The sequence below is a fragment of the Cavia porcellus genome, unplaced genomic scaffold, assembly GCF_034190915.1.
Source record: "Cavia porcellus strain 051 isolate PalLab524CR breed Dunkin Hartley unplaced genomic scaffold, mCavPor4.1 scaffold_1, whole genome shotgun sequence".
NCBI classification, from domain to species: domain Eukaryota; kingdom Metazoa; phylum Chordata; class Mammalia; order Rodentia; family Caviidae; genus Cavia; species Cavia porcellus.
In genome coordinates this window covers 128,907,605-128,923,832 of record NW_026947484.1, presented here as the reverse complement: position 1 = coordinate 128,923,832, position 16,228 = coordinate 128,907,605, and the positions used below count along the sequence as shown (strand labels likewise).

General features: G+C 35.5%; 1 protein-coding gene across 1 annotated transcript in view; it reads right to left on the bottom strand.

The window, feature by feature from the left end:
* Stxbp3 (syntaxin binding protein 3) overlaps positions 1-16,228 on the bottom strand; it is a 50,327-nt gene that overhangs the window by 20,017 nt on the left and 14,082 nt on the right. The window contains exons 4-7 of the mRNA XM_003479191.5: positions 14,544-14,620; positions 7,918-7,996; positions 6,277-6,377; positions 1,025-1,179 (exon numbers count right to left, since the gene is read on the bottom strand). Coding sequence (XP_003479239.2) covers positions 1,025-1,179; positions 6,277-6,377; positions 7,918-7,996; positions 14,544-14,620 — 412 coding nt within the window. The remainder of the gene's footprint in view (positions 1-1,024; positions 1,180-6,276; positions 6,378-7,917; positions 7,997-14,543; positions 14,621-16,228) is intronic.

Sequence of the window (16,228 nt, the reverse complement as noted above, 5' to 3'; positions counted from 1 at the left end):
GATGTACTGGCTTCTTCCAAGGCTTAGCTATTATGAATTGTGGCTGCTACCAAACTCTTTAAGCAGGGTACCTAGAAGGGAAGTAGTTGGGTCAAATGGAATTTCTAGCTTTAGATTTTAAGGAATCTTTACCCAATTTCCACAGTGGTTACATTAATTTACATCCCCACCAAAAATGTATGTTTTCTCTGAAGCCTCATCAGCATTTGTTATTTGATTTCTTGCTGGTGGCCATTCTTTCTGGGCTAAGACGAAATCTCAGTGTTCAAGTTGCTGACAAGATGCTGTTAAGGTTCTATTTATTTTATCCTGGTTAGGTTAAACAGGTACTCATTTTGGAAAATGACTTTACTTTAGTCAACTTTACAGAAAACTTCATTTTCAAAAAGAAGTAAACAAATAAAAATATATAGTATGAAAGTTAAACTATATTTCTTTAAAAAAAATTCTATTGCGTCTTGATCCTTGGTAAGATCAAGAATAAAAAAAATTCTAAAATTCAGTAAGAATGGCCACTGAATGGCTGGGCATGGTGGTACATATCTGTAACCTTAGCACTTGGGGAGGGTGAGGCAGAAAAAAATGCCAAGAGTTTGGAGGCCAGCCTGAGCTACATGGTGAGTTCAAGGCCAGCCTAGTCTACACAGCAAGACCCTGTCTCAAAAGAAAACAAACAACCCCACAATGGCCCTAGATACTTAGACTCTATAAAGAAGTATCCAGATAGTTTAAATTTGGTGGAAATTTAATGGGAAACAGTAAGTACAAGACTGTATTCCTTACATAACAGAGACATTTCCTCTAAAGTATTCCTTGGGTGGGTGGGGGGGAACTATGTGACTGGTATCACATTTAAACTCTAAAATTCAGTAACAGAAATATTTAATCTGGAATTTAAGCCTTAATTTTAAATCTCCTATACAGAAAGCAGCATAATTGTATGAGGAAAGTGTGTTTTACAAATCAAAACAAAAAAGCACAGAGATATCACTGCCTACAGCCTAGATGCACTACCGTGTCTTACCTTTTATATCGTACTCCAGGATTTTCATCCAAAGTAGCACATACTGTGACTATCTGCTCAGCCATTGCTTCCATGATGGAGTCTTTTCCATTGTCATTCCCAGGGACTGGACTATAGCAGTAATAGAATGCATCTGGTACATTAAGAGTATACACCTAAGTGAGGCCAAAAAAAGTTACTGTCAATCTAGAGAACTAATTTAAAAAATACACCTAGTAATATGCAGCTATGATTTGAGACATTAAAGAAAAAGGACTTGCACTAATTTAATTATGCTATTTCCTGAAACAATTGTGTGTTTGCCATAATCAAATCTTTTTCCTCTGCTATTTGGACTTCATCCTTTATTCCTTTTTTCACTCTCCTTTCCTGATTAGTCTATCTTTCTCCTTCAATTCTTGTACCATAAACAGATTGTACTGTTTGCTTTTCACTACCTATGCAACAGATGTAGGAATCTGAGGTAGTCAAAAATGTAACACTTGGCAGAAATTACCATAAAGCCAAAACTGGCTTAGATCATTAAACCTAGAAGTTTATCACTATTAAGTATTTTCAATTCTTTAGCATAGACACTTCATGTCCTTAAAGATACATTTCTCAAAATGGTATGTTGTTGTATCAGGTACAAGTCTTAACCATAAATACAATGACGACTACCATCAAAATCTTCATTCATTTGGTTGACTAAAATTCTTTCATTTACTTATGTACAGGGAACTGAGTTAGAGGCTTTTGTTACTGTGTTATCTGAAGGATACAAAAGAAGCAACTCACTAAATAGTGTTGAGAGTTCCCTATTAAACTAAGTTTTGGGTTTTAAAAATAATACTAATCCCTCTCAACCGAGGATAACATAAGCACAAAAGTAGTTAAGTAATAAAATATCACAGTTTAAGTAATGAATTCTGAATAAACTTCTTTATATTTTCTTTCACACAAACTCATTCATTTCTCTGAACATAAACTATCATCAACAACAGCAGCAGCCTGAACATAGGCTGAGAATTAGCTGTGGCCAATTCATTTATTTCTGTGCTGCTCCAAGGCAAGGTTGCTGTATTAATTGCCAGGAAGCACCCAACTTTTTCATAGTATATTATCCCATTGTATATAGGTATTATTTGCTCTAATATATTTACTGCTCTACCTTACAAGTTTTTCCCTATGGGACTATTTTTCCCATCCACAGGTAATTGGAATATGGATAGAAAACACATGTGCTACTTACACACAAGGATTTAAGAAACACTGTATAGGGCTGAGGATACAATTCAGTAGTAGAACATTTGCTTGTTACAGCTTGTATCTAGATTTAACTCATGGCCTCAGGCAATCATAGGTAAGTAGATTTCAGAAGTGCTAGATCTAAGGTGTGTGACGCTGAGGTAAACTATGTGACAGTGGGATTGATTTCACAGTATGATGCTACGTTAAGGGTGTGCGTGCTACCTGCCCTAACAGGAATAGCCTTGATAAAATTCAACAGACAGACAGAAGGCTGTTGCTTGTCACTGCTGCTTGCTGCCTGCTGCCATCTGCCTGCTATGACCTCTTTCTCCTCTGTGATGTCCCTCTCCCATGCCACTCTGCCCTGGAGCCAGCCAACTCTGAACTGGAAGCTCTATAAAGTGTGAGGCAAACAAATCTTTCCTACTCTTGATTTTGAACATTGAGCACTTTGTTTCAGCAATGAGAAAAGTAACCAAGACAACCCCATGCTGAAAACAAAAGAAAAACAAAAAACCCACCACCACCATCACCACAAAACCATTGTGTGGCTAAAGCATTTTCTCTTTTCCCTCTGCTATATCCCAGACCACTCCTCAGCTTCAGCCCCAGTATGCAGGCAAAGATATAACAAAATTCCAGCCAAATCACAACAGATGATATCTGTTACAAATTCATTGAGATGAGGGGCAGGGGAGTTCTTACAAGTTTAAATTAATCTAAGTCATCTAATACTTCAATGCATCCTACACTAGCACTTTTCCCTTTCCTTCCCTCTTCCTCCTCTCCACTTTACACCACCACCACTGAAACCATCACGGTGCTTTTAGACTGCTATCATATTTCTCCATCTCTATGACCCACAATTAGCTCCACATTCCCTCTACTCTACATGCTAACCTATAGCTAGTTTCACGCTATCTCTACTTAGATTTTTTTAAAGTACCCTCCTTCATATTCTTGAGTGTTTTCCATCTTGAGTGTCTTAATGTACACATGGTAACATTACTTACATTAAACCCTCTCAAAGAGAGGAGAGGGAGAGATCTTTCTTTAATCTCTTGACTTATGAAATCATAAGAAATGAGTCAATATTCTTCCTTTCCATTTAACTTTTAAATATGTTAAATTTCCAATTTTGCTTCTTTGAAATACTAGCATCCCTGACTACTAATTTCACCTCAGTGATTTCTTGATTGCTAGGACTTAATTTTCCTTTAGGATTTTAGGACCAGCCCCGTAAGTTTTCTTTATACCAGCTTTTTTTGGGCGGGGGCATTACTCCTGGCTGGATCTGAAGCCTAACCTGAGGCCCTTATCTATTTGCCATCATGCCTTATAGCTCATATTTTTGCTGTTCTCCTATCTTTCTCTGCTTTCGTATCTTTGCATTTAAATTCTTAGAACGCTCTTGCTTTCTTCATTACTACCTTATGAAATTCTATCCATTCTTTAAATGTTTTCTCATTTCCTAATAAGAAATAATCTTTTTGTGGCAAACTGTATAATGTTTCCCCAACAAAAAAATAAGTGCATTATTTTTCAGTAACTGTATGTCAATTCACTGGGGGAATGGCCATGTTATGCCCTGTGACAAGACTACATTTCCTAGTTTCTCATGCACTTACGTGTAGACTAAATTTTAGCTAACAAAATATAAATTAAAATTCTTTATTTTTTCACTCTGTTCATCTCACTACTTTAAGTGAAAATATAATAATTCTACAGTTATATTGGATCAGGAAGGCCTTGCCTAGATTAGGCTCCTGACAAGTTTGGAGTACCAGCACATAAGTTATGTGCCTTATTTCCTGACTTGTTTCATATTAGCAAGAAATAAACTTTCTTGTTTAAATTTTTGTAACTGCTAAATGTGATAATGCAAGCCTGTAATCCCAGCGTTCGGGAGGCTAAGCCAGGATTGCTGCAAGTTCGAGGCCAGCCTAAACTACACAGTGAAACCCTGTCTCAAAAAGACAAAAAAAGAGGCTGGGGATATGGCTCAGGGGTGCAGGGCCTAACTGGCAAGCATGAGGTCCTGAATTTGATTCCTGGTACCAAAAAAAATTTTTTGTAACTGAAAATTTATGTTTTTTCTGTTGGTCGCAGTTGAACCTAATCTTAAATAATGTTTTTCAAAATCTGTAGATATATTGTATCTTTTATAATACTCAGATGAGGGTAGCACATTACTCCACAGTAGACTACTATGAATCTAGCAATGTTCTCTGAATATCATCTTGATAATGGTCATGAGGCTTCTGCTGAGAGTTCAAAGTAGTATTTCATTTGTGTTTACATGCAAACAAAAATCCAACATATTTTCACTGTAATTTCTCCAAAACAGTTAAACTTGTAAACTAAACTATCTTAGGATGTTTACTAAGGAAATAAAGTGAAAAAGACGTAGGGCCGGGGGTTTAGTTCAGTGGTGTGCCCTGCCAGGCAAGCGCAAGGTCATGAGTTCAATTCCCGGCACCAAAATAAAAACAAACTTAGGGAAAAAAAATAGGACCTTAAATGGTTATGTTTCATAGATGGAAAAATGAAAATTTTCAAAATTTCTTTATATATAGTATTCAAAGAGAAGTTACTCATCGAATTAGGTATCACACAAAATATCCCCAATTGTAACAGTTACATAATTTCACTGAATTCTGGAACTAAAACTATACTAACTTGATGGGAAGCAAGATGTCTTGAAAATGTAACATTTATCATGCTACTGTTTTTTACCCCACATGATTTTAGAAAGCTCATTTTTACTTTATACATTTTTATATGATATATTAAAGGAATAAATCTAAAGGAATCTTTTGGGAAATTTTAATGTTAAACAGTTATCTCAAATCTTACAATTTGGATGGATTAGAATTATTTTTTGCAAGAAATATAAAAAAGAAATCCTTTGTATAGGATCTTTCTATCCCCAAAATATTAGCCTCACAGTTCCAAACAATGCTGAACTATTTCAGTTCTATAAAATGTTAGAATCCAAACTGAGTATAGAGCACAACAAATCTCAACAGTGCGCTGCTGTGTGATTTGGGATCAGTTACTCACATATTTAATTTCCAATTTTTAAAACAGAAACAGAGGAACTATTTACAGGGCTCTAGTCAGGGTTAAAGGACCACAGTTATGTAAAGCACCCAAAAAAGTATCTAACAAACAATTTATTACAATAGTGATTACTGCTATCATCAACTGTTTCAAAGCCAAAACATGAAAATCTTTCAACTTTATATATTAAAATAATTTATATAATATTGTATTGAATGGTTATTAAAGAACATTTGTTTTAAAATCATGAATAGATACAAAAGCCAGCTAAAACTACTTTTAACACTATCTAACAAAGATTATGCTCACAAATTTCTTGATTTCATAATCTAGTAGTGTTCTGGGGGCTGGGGATTTAGCTCAGCCGCATAAGCGCCTGCCTTGTAAGCAGACAGTCGTGAGTTTGATCCCTGGTACCGATAAAAAGGAAAAAGACAAAAAAAAAAAAAAATCTAGTAGTGTTCTAACTTGACAAATAGATGACTTAGTGGCAAATATGAAATATAAGCTCATTGTTAATGTTGTATTTCAGTGTTTTGCTCATATTTCTCCCTTCATCATTTTTTGCAAGAAATATAAAAAGAAATCCTTTATATAGGATCTTTCTATCCCCAAAATATCACAGTTCCAAACAATGCTGAACTATTTCAATTCTATAAAATGTTGGAATCCAAACTGAATATAGAGCACAACAAATCTCAACAGTTCATTTGTGGATTACATAAAGAAAATCTACCAAAAAAATCTACCAAATACATATAAAACAATCTAGGATATGCCTAACAAATGTGTAAAACCATACACACAAAAAAAAACCATTTTTTTTAAAAATCGGTACCAGGGATCGAACTCACGACCGCTTGCTTGCAAGGCAGGCACTTATCTACTTATGCCCAGCCCCATAAAACCATATTTGAAAATCCATCATGAATTAAAATTAAAATAAAAATAGAAAGTACCTGAGATTCAAGTGGAATGAAGGAAATATTTATTTCTTTACATCTTCTTACTGACTTGGAGCAAGATGTCTTAATTTTGTTAAAGAGTAAATCAGGACAAACTGGGAGAGAAAAAAAGCAACATTTTTATTAATTACTGGTTTTTACAAAGTAATTTACTATGAGGCCAGAGATAAATACAAATTGTTCTTTGGGTTATAGACTAATAAATTGAAGTCAAAAGAACTATAACAGAAATTTCATTTTCCCCCTTTATATCCACTATAACCTCAAGTATATTTTCCTTAGAGATCTGCTAACTCAGCAAACTGAAATTGTTAGAAAGGAAATCATATCCAAACTCATGATTTAATCAACTGTAGCATTAAGGAATTTCTTAAAATCTACACTACTGGGGCCTGGGGATTTAGCTCAGCGGCATAAGAAACTGCCTTGCAAGCAGGCAGTCGTGAGTTTGATCCCTGGTACTGATAAAAATGAAAATGAAAAAGATAAAATCTACACTACTTTTCCAAGTCTTTTACTAAGTAATCTACCATATCATATTGACTAGTAATTATTCTCTAAATAATGGAACCTTTTCTAACATTAAAAAAGTTTGACTCTAAACTAGGAGATTCTAGAATATAGTGCCTGGGTTTCCTCCCCCTTCACTCAAGTGCTTATAGCTCCATTAGATCTATTCTGGAATATCAGCTATTAATTGTTCAGGCTGACAACAAATTCAACCACTGATTCCCAATGTCTTCTACCATGATGTTCTTTAGCATCAAGAGTCTTTAAATGAGAAAAGACTTTACATTCATTACATTCTATCAACTCCATAAACACAAAGTTCTGTTTAATGTTACTTAAATGCCACATACTTATGGTATGAACTTTTTAATACAGACTACTATTAGGCATAAGATAAATAAGCAGGGAAAATATACTAGAGTGAGTAGTTTAATACCAGAGACCAAGACTTACTTAGATAAATGGTATTTTATTTTAAAAATACAATGATATAATGCATTATAACATAAACAAAACTGTGTCTCTGGATATCTCTGTAATTCTTCGATCTATTTTTTTTCTTTTTTTATCGGTACTGGGGATCGAACTCAAGACCGCCTGCTTGCAAGGCAGGTGCTTATGCCACTGAGCTAAATTCCCAGCCCCTGTAATTCTTTAGATTAGCTGCTGTTTGAACACCCTGCACGTTAAGAGAAAGACGACAGATTTTCTCTTTAGTATTTGCCAAATAGATGGCTGTTTTCCTTAGTGCCTTCCTAGAGGCTCTTATTTTTACATTTAATTGAATCCTCAATTGAAACTTTGATTAAAAATAATTCCTCCTGCCTCTAACATGGAACTTAAGGATTGGCCCTCTCTATCAGTCGCTTACTTCATATATTAAAAAAAGTTACTGTCTTTTGAAACTAGTTGGGGCAGGTTTCCTTTAATTTCTAACACCATAACATAAATTAAGATGTGTATAATTTTACATTTTTAGATTCTAACCTAATTCTAACCTAACTCTAGCCAACAAATGATAAATATAAAATCACTAATACTCAGATATTATTATAATAAAAAAAAGTATTTTACAGGCAATAGGACTTTAAACAGTGAAGTAATAAATTTTAAAAAGAAACTTACAGTCAGTGAAGTATATATATGCAGCTTTATATTTGTTCTCTGATTTACTTGCAAAATCTCGCAAGAAACAATCTATAGACTTAAAAAAGGTTAGATGTTAGTATACTTATTAAAAATACTAATTGAAATACACTAGCTTTTGAAATAATTAAAATCATTTTATTTCAATGATAAAATAAAACCTTACTGGCTAGAAATTTAAGTTATAAACAATTTTTAAAGGTGCCAGGATGCTGAAAGTATCATTCACATGAATAATAAATCACCAAGACTTATGACTGGAGAAGTATTAAAAAGAATGACCACAAACTAGGAGCTAAAACTGTCAAGGGATTAGAACAAAAGACACTAAGCTTGGATGACTTCAAGGAGGAAAAGCAGGTAATATGGTGCTGCTACATGCTTCCCCATGGCAGTTTTGAAAATAATCACCTGGATGCAAAAATAAAGAACAATGACTTTAATTATTAGTTCTCCACTATTTGTTCCTTTTTATTCTTCTGGAAATCCTAGAACTATATTTCTGTAGATCACGTCTCTATCTTACAAGCCTCTCCAAGATTTCCAAGATTTTTTCTTTTTACTTTGAGATACTCTATTTTGATTTTCTGAGACACTAATTCAAATTCAAATGGTAATTAGCTTCTCCAATTAATTAATAAATCACACTATGTGCTTTAAAAACTGCTTTTGGTGCCATACTAAACTCTCTGTATGTGTACTATTTATTTTTCTGTTCAAGTTGGCATTCTTTTTAAGCAGTTCTATTTTGCTAGCTAGATGTTTTCTTCACTTCACTGAACTTTCTCTGACAGTGGGACCTATTTAGCTGTGTGGCTGCTTCTCTTTGTCAAGTCACTTGAAGCTTAGGCTCAGATGCTATAATATCTGAACCAGAGGTAGCTCCACAAGAGGTTTCCCTTCCTGCAGGCAAAACCACTAAAGCCAAGTAAATAAAGCCCAAGGGTCTTTTTGAGATATCAATTGATCTCTCCTTTGGCATTCACAGATTTCCCTCAGTAAACATTTCCCAAAATCTGTTGCTTTAGGATTCTTATCTGGGAACTCTGATGCTATTTTCCAAGTGCTCTCCTAACCAATGAGGATACAAATCTCATGCCATGTTTCTTCACAGTGCTCCTAAGGACCCCAAAGCCTCATCTGCACACAGGGGCCCATAGGACTAGGTGGCAATTGACTGGACAGGAAGAGAAAGTGGAGTGAGTTGTCTGTAAGAGGGAATCACATTCAGGTGTCATTTTCTCTGAAGCCTTTCCTGCTTTACTAAGTGCACAATTTTGTATCCAGCTTTTAGCTATGGCAATATATGGCATTTTCTGCTCCATTACCCACTGACAGCTAAAATAGCTAATATGTGATATATATGTGCCTAACATATTATATATGTAAAATTCTTACGCCAATTTACTAGGTGAAGAATGGTGCTTTTCCTTTGTATTTTTTCCAATCATGGATTTTCTCTTATGGAATTGTATCATGGATAAAGCTCTTTGTCACAGCAGCTAATATGTAAAGAGTAAATAGTAAATATTTGGGGTTTTTTTTCCTACTATTGCTAGAATTAGAAGTAAAATGGAACTGAGATTGCCAAATTATATTCTATATAAGAATGAGCAAAAGAAGGTATAGAAAATGCATTCTCAGATACTGTACAGACTAAAGGACTCTGATGCTTTGTTTGGGTCTCACTTTGCCTCAATTTAATTTGTTAAATCTTGTAACAGATTATAAACTGAAGACATTCCTTTAACATGAAAACAAACACATGTATATATCCACATGCACCTATATATATATATATGTACACTGAGGAAATCACTAAGATAAAGAAAGGATCAGGGCTATTTCTTTTAACTCCTCACCCCCCACCCTTGGTAGTACTGGAGATTGAACCCAGGGCTTCAAGCATGATAGGAAAGCACTCTACCAATGAGCTGTATCACCAGCCCCTTTTAAAAATTTTACTTTGGAGCTCTGAGGTATGCTGGCTATCTGCTCCAAGCAGCTCTTCAATATCTTTTGGAACAAGTACCATTCTAACCACAGGGGATACATCAGTAATCAAAAGAGGAAGCAGAGCAAAGATGGCAGATAGATGAGAGCTAGCTGCAGAGGCTCCCTGAAATAGTCAACTTAGAATTCAACATAATACAGTATGGGGAGCCCTGAACAGAAGGAGATGAATTCTCTTGTCCTAAGAAGAAACTAAGGTGAGAAGAACAAATCAAAAATACAGTCCTGGTGCTATTATTGGGACAGCTAAAGGTTCAGCGCTCCCTCCACAGCAAGTGAGTTGCCAAGCCACCGAGGGCCCACTGCTTCGACTCACTGGAGGCCCAGTCACACTGAGAGCGGAGGTTGGCCAGTCGAACAGAGAGCTGAACGGAGAGCTGAGCTGACGGGGAGCCTGCATCGACCTGTGGTGAGTGACGGGAATGGAGCCATTCCACAGGAAGGGGGACTCCAGGGAACAACATTCTGGGACTGGGCAGGACTGGCAAGTACAAGAGGCAGCAGTGACTTCAGTCAGTTGTTCCCTTCCTGAACAAGATTGGTGGAACAAGCTAGTCCTGGATCACGAGACCTGGCTGAGACCCAATAGGTTATCCGAAATTAATTCCCTATTGTGGCAATGCACACTAACACAGTGAAGCCTCAGAGGTTTGACTGACCCGGAGGGGAGGCAGTGCACAGTAATACAGTGAAGGCTTCAGCAGCTTGACTGATCCAGAGGGGAGGGGCCAACATATGCTGTCCATGTTTGCAACTCACTAGCACACTGCAGTGGAAAGGATCAGCTAGCCAGCGTGCTTCAGAAGAATTGTAACCAACAAAGAAAGAAACTGGGGCGTCCTGGAAGACACAAAAAAGATGGAAAGAGGAAGCAACAACAAAAAGTCCGCACATCCCAACCCTGAGAACATTGACCCAAGACAGGTAAATACAAAGGAGAATGAGAACAGCAAACATGCAGTATCAGACACAGCACCAGTGGACATAAAGAGATATCTTCGGGACCTCATAGATGAGTTCAAAACTGAAATATTTAGCCAAGTAAAGCAAGATGTAAGATTAATAAAAGAGATGCTAAGCACTCCTCAAGTAGACACAGATGGAAGAAGGGAGGAACAAAAAGGAGAGAACCATTTGAAGAAGAATATAAAGAATACATGAAGCAGATTCAAAGAGATTACCAGGAAATTAAAATCTCTATGGAAAGATGGCAAATCTGCTTGAAAGAAGCTAAGGATAGATTATCCAAACTGGAGGACAGTTTTGCAATGTGGGATTATGAAAGGAAAACCTTTTTAAAAACAACAAGGAAACAAGCAGTAACAATACAAAGGCTAGAAGATGACAAGAAGATCTATAACTTGAGAATAAAGAATGTGAATCAAGAAGCAGGGGTACAAACAAAGGAACTACAAAGGCTATTCACAGAAATAATTAAGGAAAACTTCCCAAACATAGGAAAAGGAAATGTTATTCTGATGTATGAGGCATACAGAACTCCAGCCATATAATAATCAAGATCCCAGAAATTCAATATAAGAACAGAATATTAAAAGCTGTTAGAGACAAGAACCAGATAACCTATAAAGGAAGGCCCATCGGAAAAACGGCAGACTTCTCGACACAAACCATCAAGTCAAGAAGAGCCTGGAGCGAAATATTCCAAGACTTGAAAGAAAATAACCTCCAACCCAGATTGATATATCCTGCTAAACTGTCTCTAGAAATTAATGGAGAAACAAAATGCTTCCAAGACAAAGAGGAACTTGGGAAATCTGCAACCACCAATCCAACTCTACAGAAAATACTGCAGGGCATTCTAGAGAGAGAAAAGTACTAGGATTCCAGCAACAGTGGCAGAGATGCCTCAATGAATGGAGCAGAAAACAGAATGAAGAAGATAAGCAGACAACTGATGGCAAAAAAAGAGCATAACAGAAATGAGGCAGAGAAGGTTGGTTATAATCTCTAATATAAATGGCCTTGATACACTAAATTAAAAAAAAAAAAGAACCACACATGGAGTAGATCAGGAGGTAGGGTACACCAAGATGCTATTTATAGGAAATATAATTAACATGAAAAAGAGAACATGGACTGAATATCAAATATGAGAAAACAATGCCTATGTGACAGAGAACCAGAGAGTAATAGAGGCAACTAGACCAGTATTTGTGAATAGGCTTTAATAGGTAAAGGAATACAATTAGAGATCAAGTGCAGGAGAGAGAAGATTTGGAACCACTTAGGTAAATGGCAGGTTACCCCGCCCCCAATTTAAAACCAAGGGTCTTGGTCAGACCCAAAAATGCATAGTGTACCCTGGGGAAGTGAAAGGGAAGGGAGAGTCTTAAAAAAGATGGCAGAAGATATTGTTAATAGTGTATCAGGATTTAAAACCCACATTACTCACACCCCTCTGCTTAGATATATTTTATTCTGTCCCAGTTTGTCTACTTGCATTAGATTTGAGGGTATAGACAGCTATCCCAAAAACATCAGAATATAGCAAAGTAATCATCTTTAATTTCCTATTATCTTAATCTGGAGCCCTGTATGACTTATACTGTTTTATCATGACTGATCTTAGTTAAATCTGGTTTGTTTTGATTGCTATTTGGTATTGACAGATTTTATTCAAAACTGATATGATTGATAGTATCAAGTCTGAGAGTATCGGCAACTACACTGAAGGTAACAAGACTATGATACACATTCTTGTTTGATAACTGCCTGTTTTTGAAGTTTTATACTATATACAAAGTTATTTTTATTAATACTGTTATGTACTGATATATTCAATTATACTATGTCTGATGATATAGCCAACTGTATTAGAGATAACAAGAGACAGCAGAGGAACTATGGTAGAACACCTTGTACAATGGTCTTATATGTCTTTTTTGTTTCATGTGTTTATAGGACTATGTTTTGTTTTGTCTTGCTTTGTTTTGTTTCTCCCTCTAATATAGAAAGGATAGAAATACATATTAAGACTCTCATGCATGTATAGAATCTATCAACAGTTTGTGAGAACTGATCTTATGACACATGATGAAATGAACAGATACTCTGAAGAAAAAGAGACAGTAAAATACCCAGTGCTGATCCTGGAGGGTCATAATGTGAAACCAAGCAATAGTATTATTCTTTGTTCAGAGTGATATTAGCCTGCTTGGGTTAATCTCAACGTAATTGAAGATATGGATAACTGCATGTATGTTTAAGTGTATAGGATTAATAATCATATTTCTAAGTTTTGTTGGATAGTTGAACAGAACTGCTTGAAGTCTCTGAATCCCTACTCTATATGCTCTACTTTAGTATCTTAAATAACTATTTGTAAGAGGACAACCTGTAATCATCAACTAGTGATTTCTTACTGTTTTTTTTCTTTGAAAGTATGTATTATTTCCACCCATTTTCTGTTTTGTTTAGTCTTTCTTTAAAACACACACACACACACACACACACACACTACAGTACCCAGTGCTGATCCCGGAGTGCCATGATGTGAAATCCAGCAATACTATTATTCTTTGTTCAGAATGACTTTAGCCTGCATTAGTTTGTTTAATCTCAACATAAATGAAGAAATAGGGCTGGGGATTTAGCTCAGTGGCATAAGCACCTGCCTTACAAGCAGGCAGTCGTGAGTTCGATCCCCAGTACCAATTAAAAAAAAAATCAACCATAAATGAAGAAATGGATAACTGCATGCATGTTTAAGTGTATAGGATTGACAACCATATTACTAAGTTTTTGTTAGATAGTTGAACAGAACTGTTTGCAGTCTCGCTGTCTGAATTCCCACTTTATATGTTCCACCTTTGTACCCTGAACAACTATTTGTAAAAGGACAAATAGTGATTTCTTACTGTTTATTTTTTTCTCTGAACGTATGTATTATTTCTACCCATTTTCTGTTTTGTTTAGTCTTCCTTTAAATAAAATTTAAAAAACTTTAAAAAAAAATTTTACGTTGACTACTGTCTTGCTAAATTGTGCAGGCTGGCCTTAAATTTGTGAAGCGTCTGTGTCAGTCTCTGAAAAACATGGGATTCTAAGCATGTTCTACCACAGCAAGCTTATTGCCATTTCTATCTCTGTAAAAGTTATGGTTCAGTAGAAATTACATGAATAACAAATTATGAAAAGAAACTATCGTTTTATACAGTCAAATTCTGCTTTCATATATGAAAAAGAAAGGAAATCTTTCATTTACTCTTTGGAAGGAACAGAAATGAAACAATCTTCTACCAGAAAAATCTTTCTTAAGCAAAGTACTTTATGGTAATATTTTCCTAATAAAGGGTATTTTATAATACTGAATTTTCTATTAGCAAATCATAGCAATGGTGGAAAAAATGTGAAGAATACAATTGAGGGGGTGCTGAGCTCAGAGGCTTGTACATGCTAAGTGTGCTTTCTACCACTGAGTTTTATCCCAGCTCAAAGATTCAGTTTTTAAAAGTTCAAAGTACTTTTGTTTGTCTTAGCATGTATTAGTTATACACAATACTGAGTTTTGTTTTGGTATATTCATACATGTATATAACATATTTGGATCACTTTCACTATGTAATACTCACTTTTGATGTTGGAGAAATAAAATAAAGTGCTTTCATTTGTCTGACAGGTTCACGGTTCTTATAAATATTCTCTACAACTAACAAAAGAAAGGAAGTATGAGTCTTTTTATATAATCAAATATTATACATATGAAAAATATCATTAAATAAATTTTACTGCACTTTATATTTACAATAACAAGAAAACACATCTACATATTGGATTGAACATTTTGTTTTCACTTGATAAGTTAAAAAATACTGAAAATATGAAGCTAAATCGTAGGCCACGCTGCATTCTCATGATGAGAAAAAAAACACAAAGTGGTCATTTCATAGGTAAGTTACCAAGACAAGCAATCTATGTGCCATGAAGAAACCCCAAAAATATATTAAAAATTAGAACATATAAAAATAATTTAAACATTTAAAAATAATTCTACTAATAGCAAATATGATACCAGCTACACTGTAATACTACTGTGAGAAATGAAGAAACTAAGGTTGAAAGGAGCTTATTAACTTGCTTAATCACACAGGAAAGTACAATAGGCAGGCTTCCTACCCAGATCTAACTCCAGAGTTGAAATCTTTTTTTTTTTTTGAGACAGGGTCTCACTATGTAGTTGAGGCTGGCTTTGAACTCACTATATAGCCCAGGCTGGCCTACAACTCAAACAATCCTCTTGCCACAGAGTGCTGGAATTACAGGGTGTGCCACCATGCCCAGCCTTGGAAGGTATATTCTTGACCCTTGTTCCTCCCTTCTGTGTTTCCTGGGTGCCATGGAGTGAGCTGCTGTCCTCTGCCATGCCCTCACCTGCCCTTGGAGCTAAACCAGTCATGGACTAAATCCTCTAAAAACTATGAACCAAAATAAACCTCTCCTCATGTAAGTGGTGGGTTAGAGGTATTCTGTCCTACCAACAGCAAAGTGACTAGTACCCTTATCTATGAGCTATCACCAACAAATATGATGAATGTTTAAATTTTTTAAAATTACATTAGAAGACCCATTGCCATTTTAATCTCTCTCAAAATACTCCTCCCATTACCACTTATAACACACTTAATCCCATTGTTCTTATGACATTTTCAGGCAGTTTTATGGATGCCTTTTATCTTTGGTTATGCTGTTGGGTTGCCTCGATGTTCTGAATTGATTCATGATGTCTGCCTTTCACTGTCACTTTTGAATTTGGGAAAGAGTCAGAAGTCACCAGAACCAATAAAAAAGGTAGATGGGACAGGGCCGGGAATATAGCTCAACAGCATAGTGCCAGCCTGGCAAGTGCAAGGTCTCAAGTTCAATTCCTGGTACAAAAAAAAAAAAAAAAAAAAAAGTAAAGGAAAATGGGACACAACACAATATTACAAATCTGACTTTCTGTTGGATGGCACTCAGTGGCAGGTTTCTTTGAATTTTTTACATCTTGTAAAAACATTCATTTAAGGGGATTTCCAAAACTGCTTCAGAAAATGGCAAGAATAATGAGATAAGTGTGCTCAAAGTGTGTGGGTGGGAGTATTTTCAGGGGGATTAATGGCAATGTATCTTTTACTGTAACAAATATTTTTAAATTTAAATATTCACTGTATTTTCCAATTACACAAGACAGTAGTAGAAAAGAAATGCTTTAATCTTCTAATTTCTAGTTAAGAGCTTTTCTCTCTGAGAGTTATAAAGACCACAAATTGAATATACA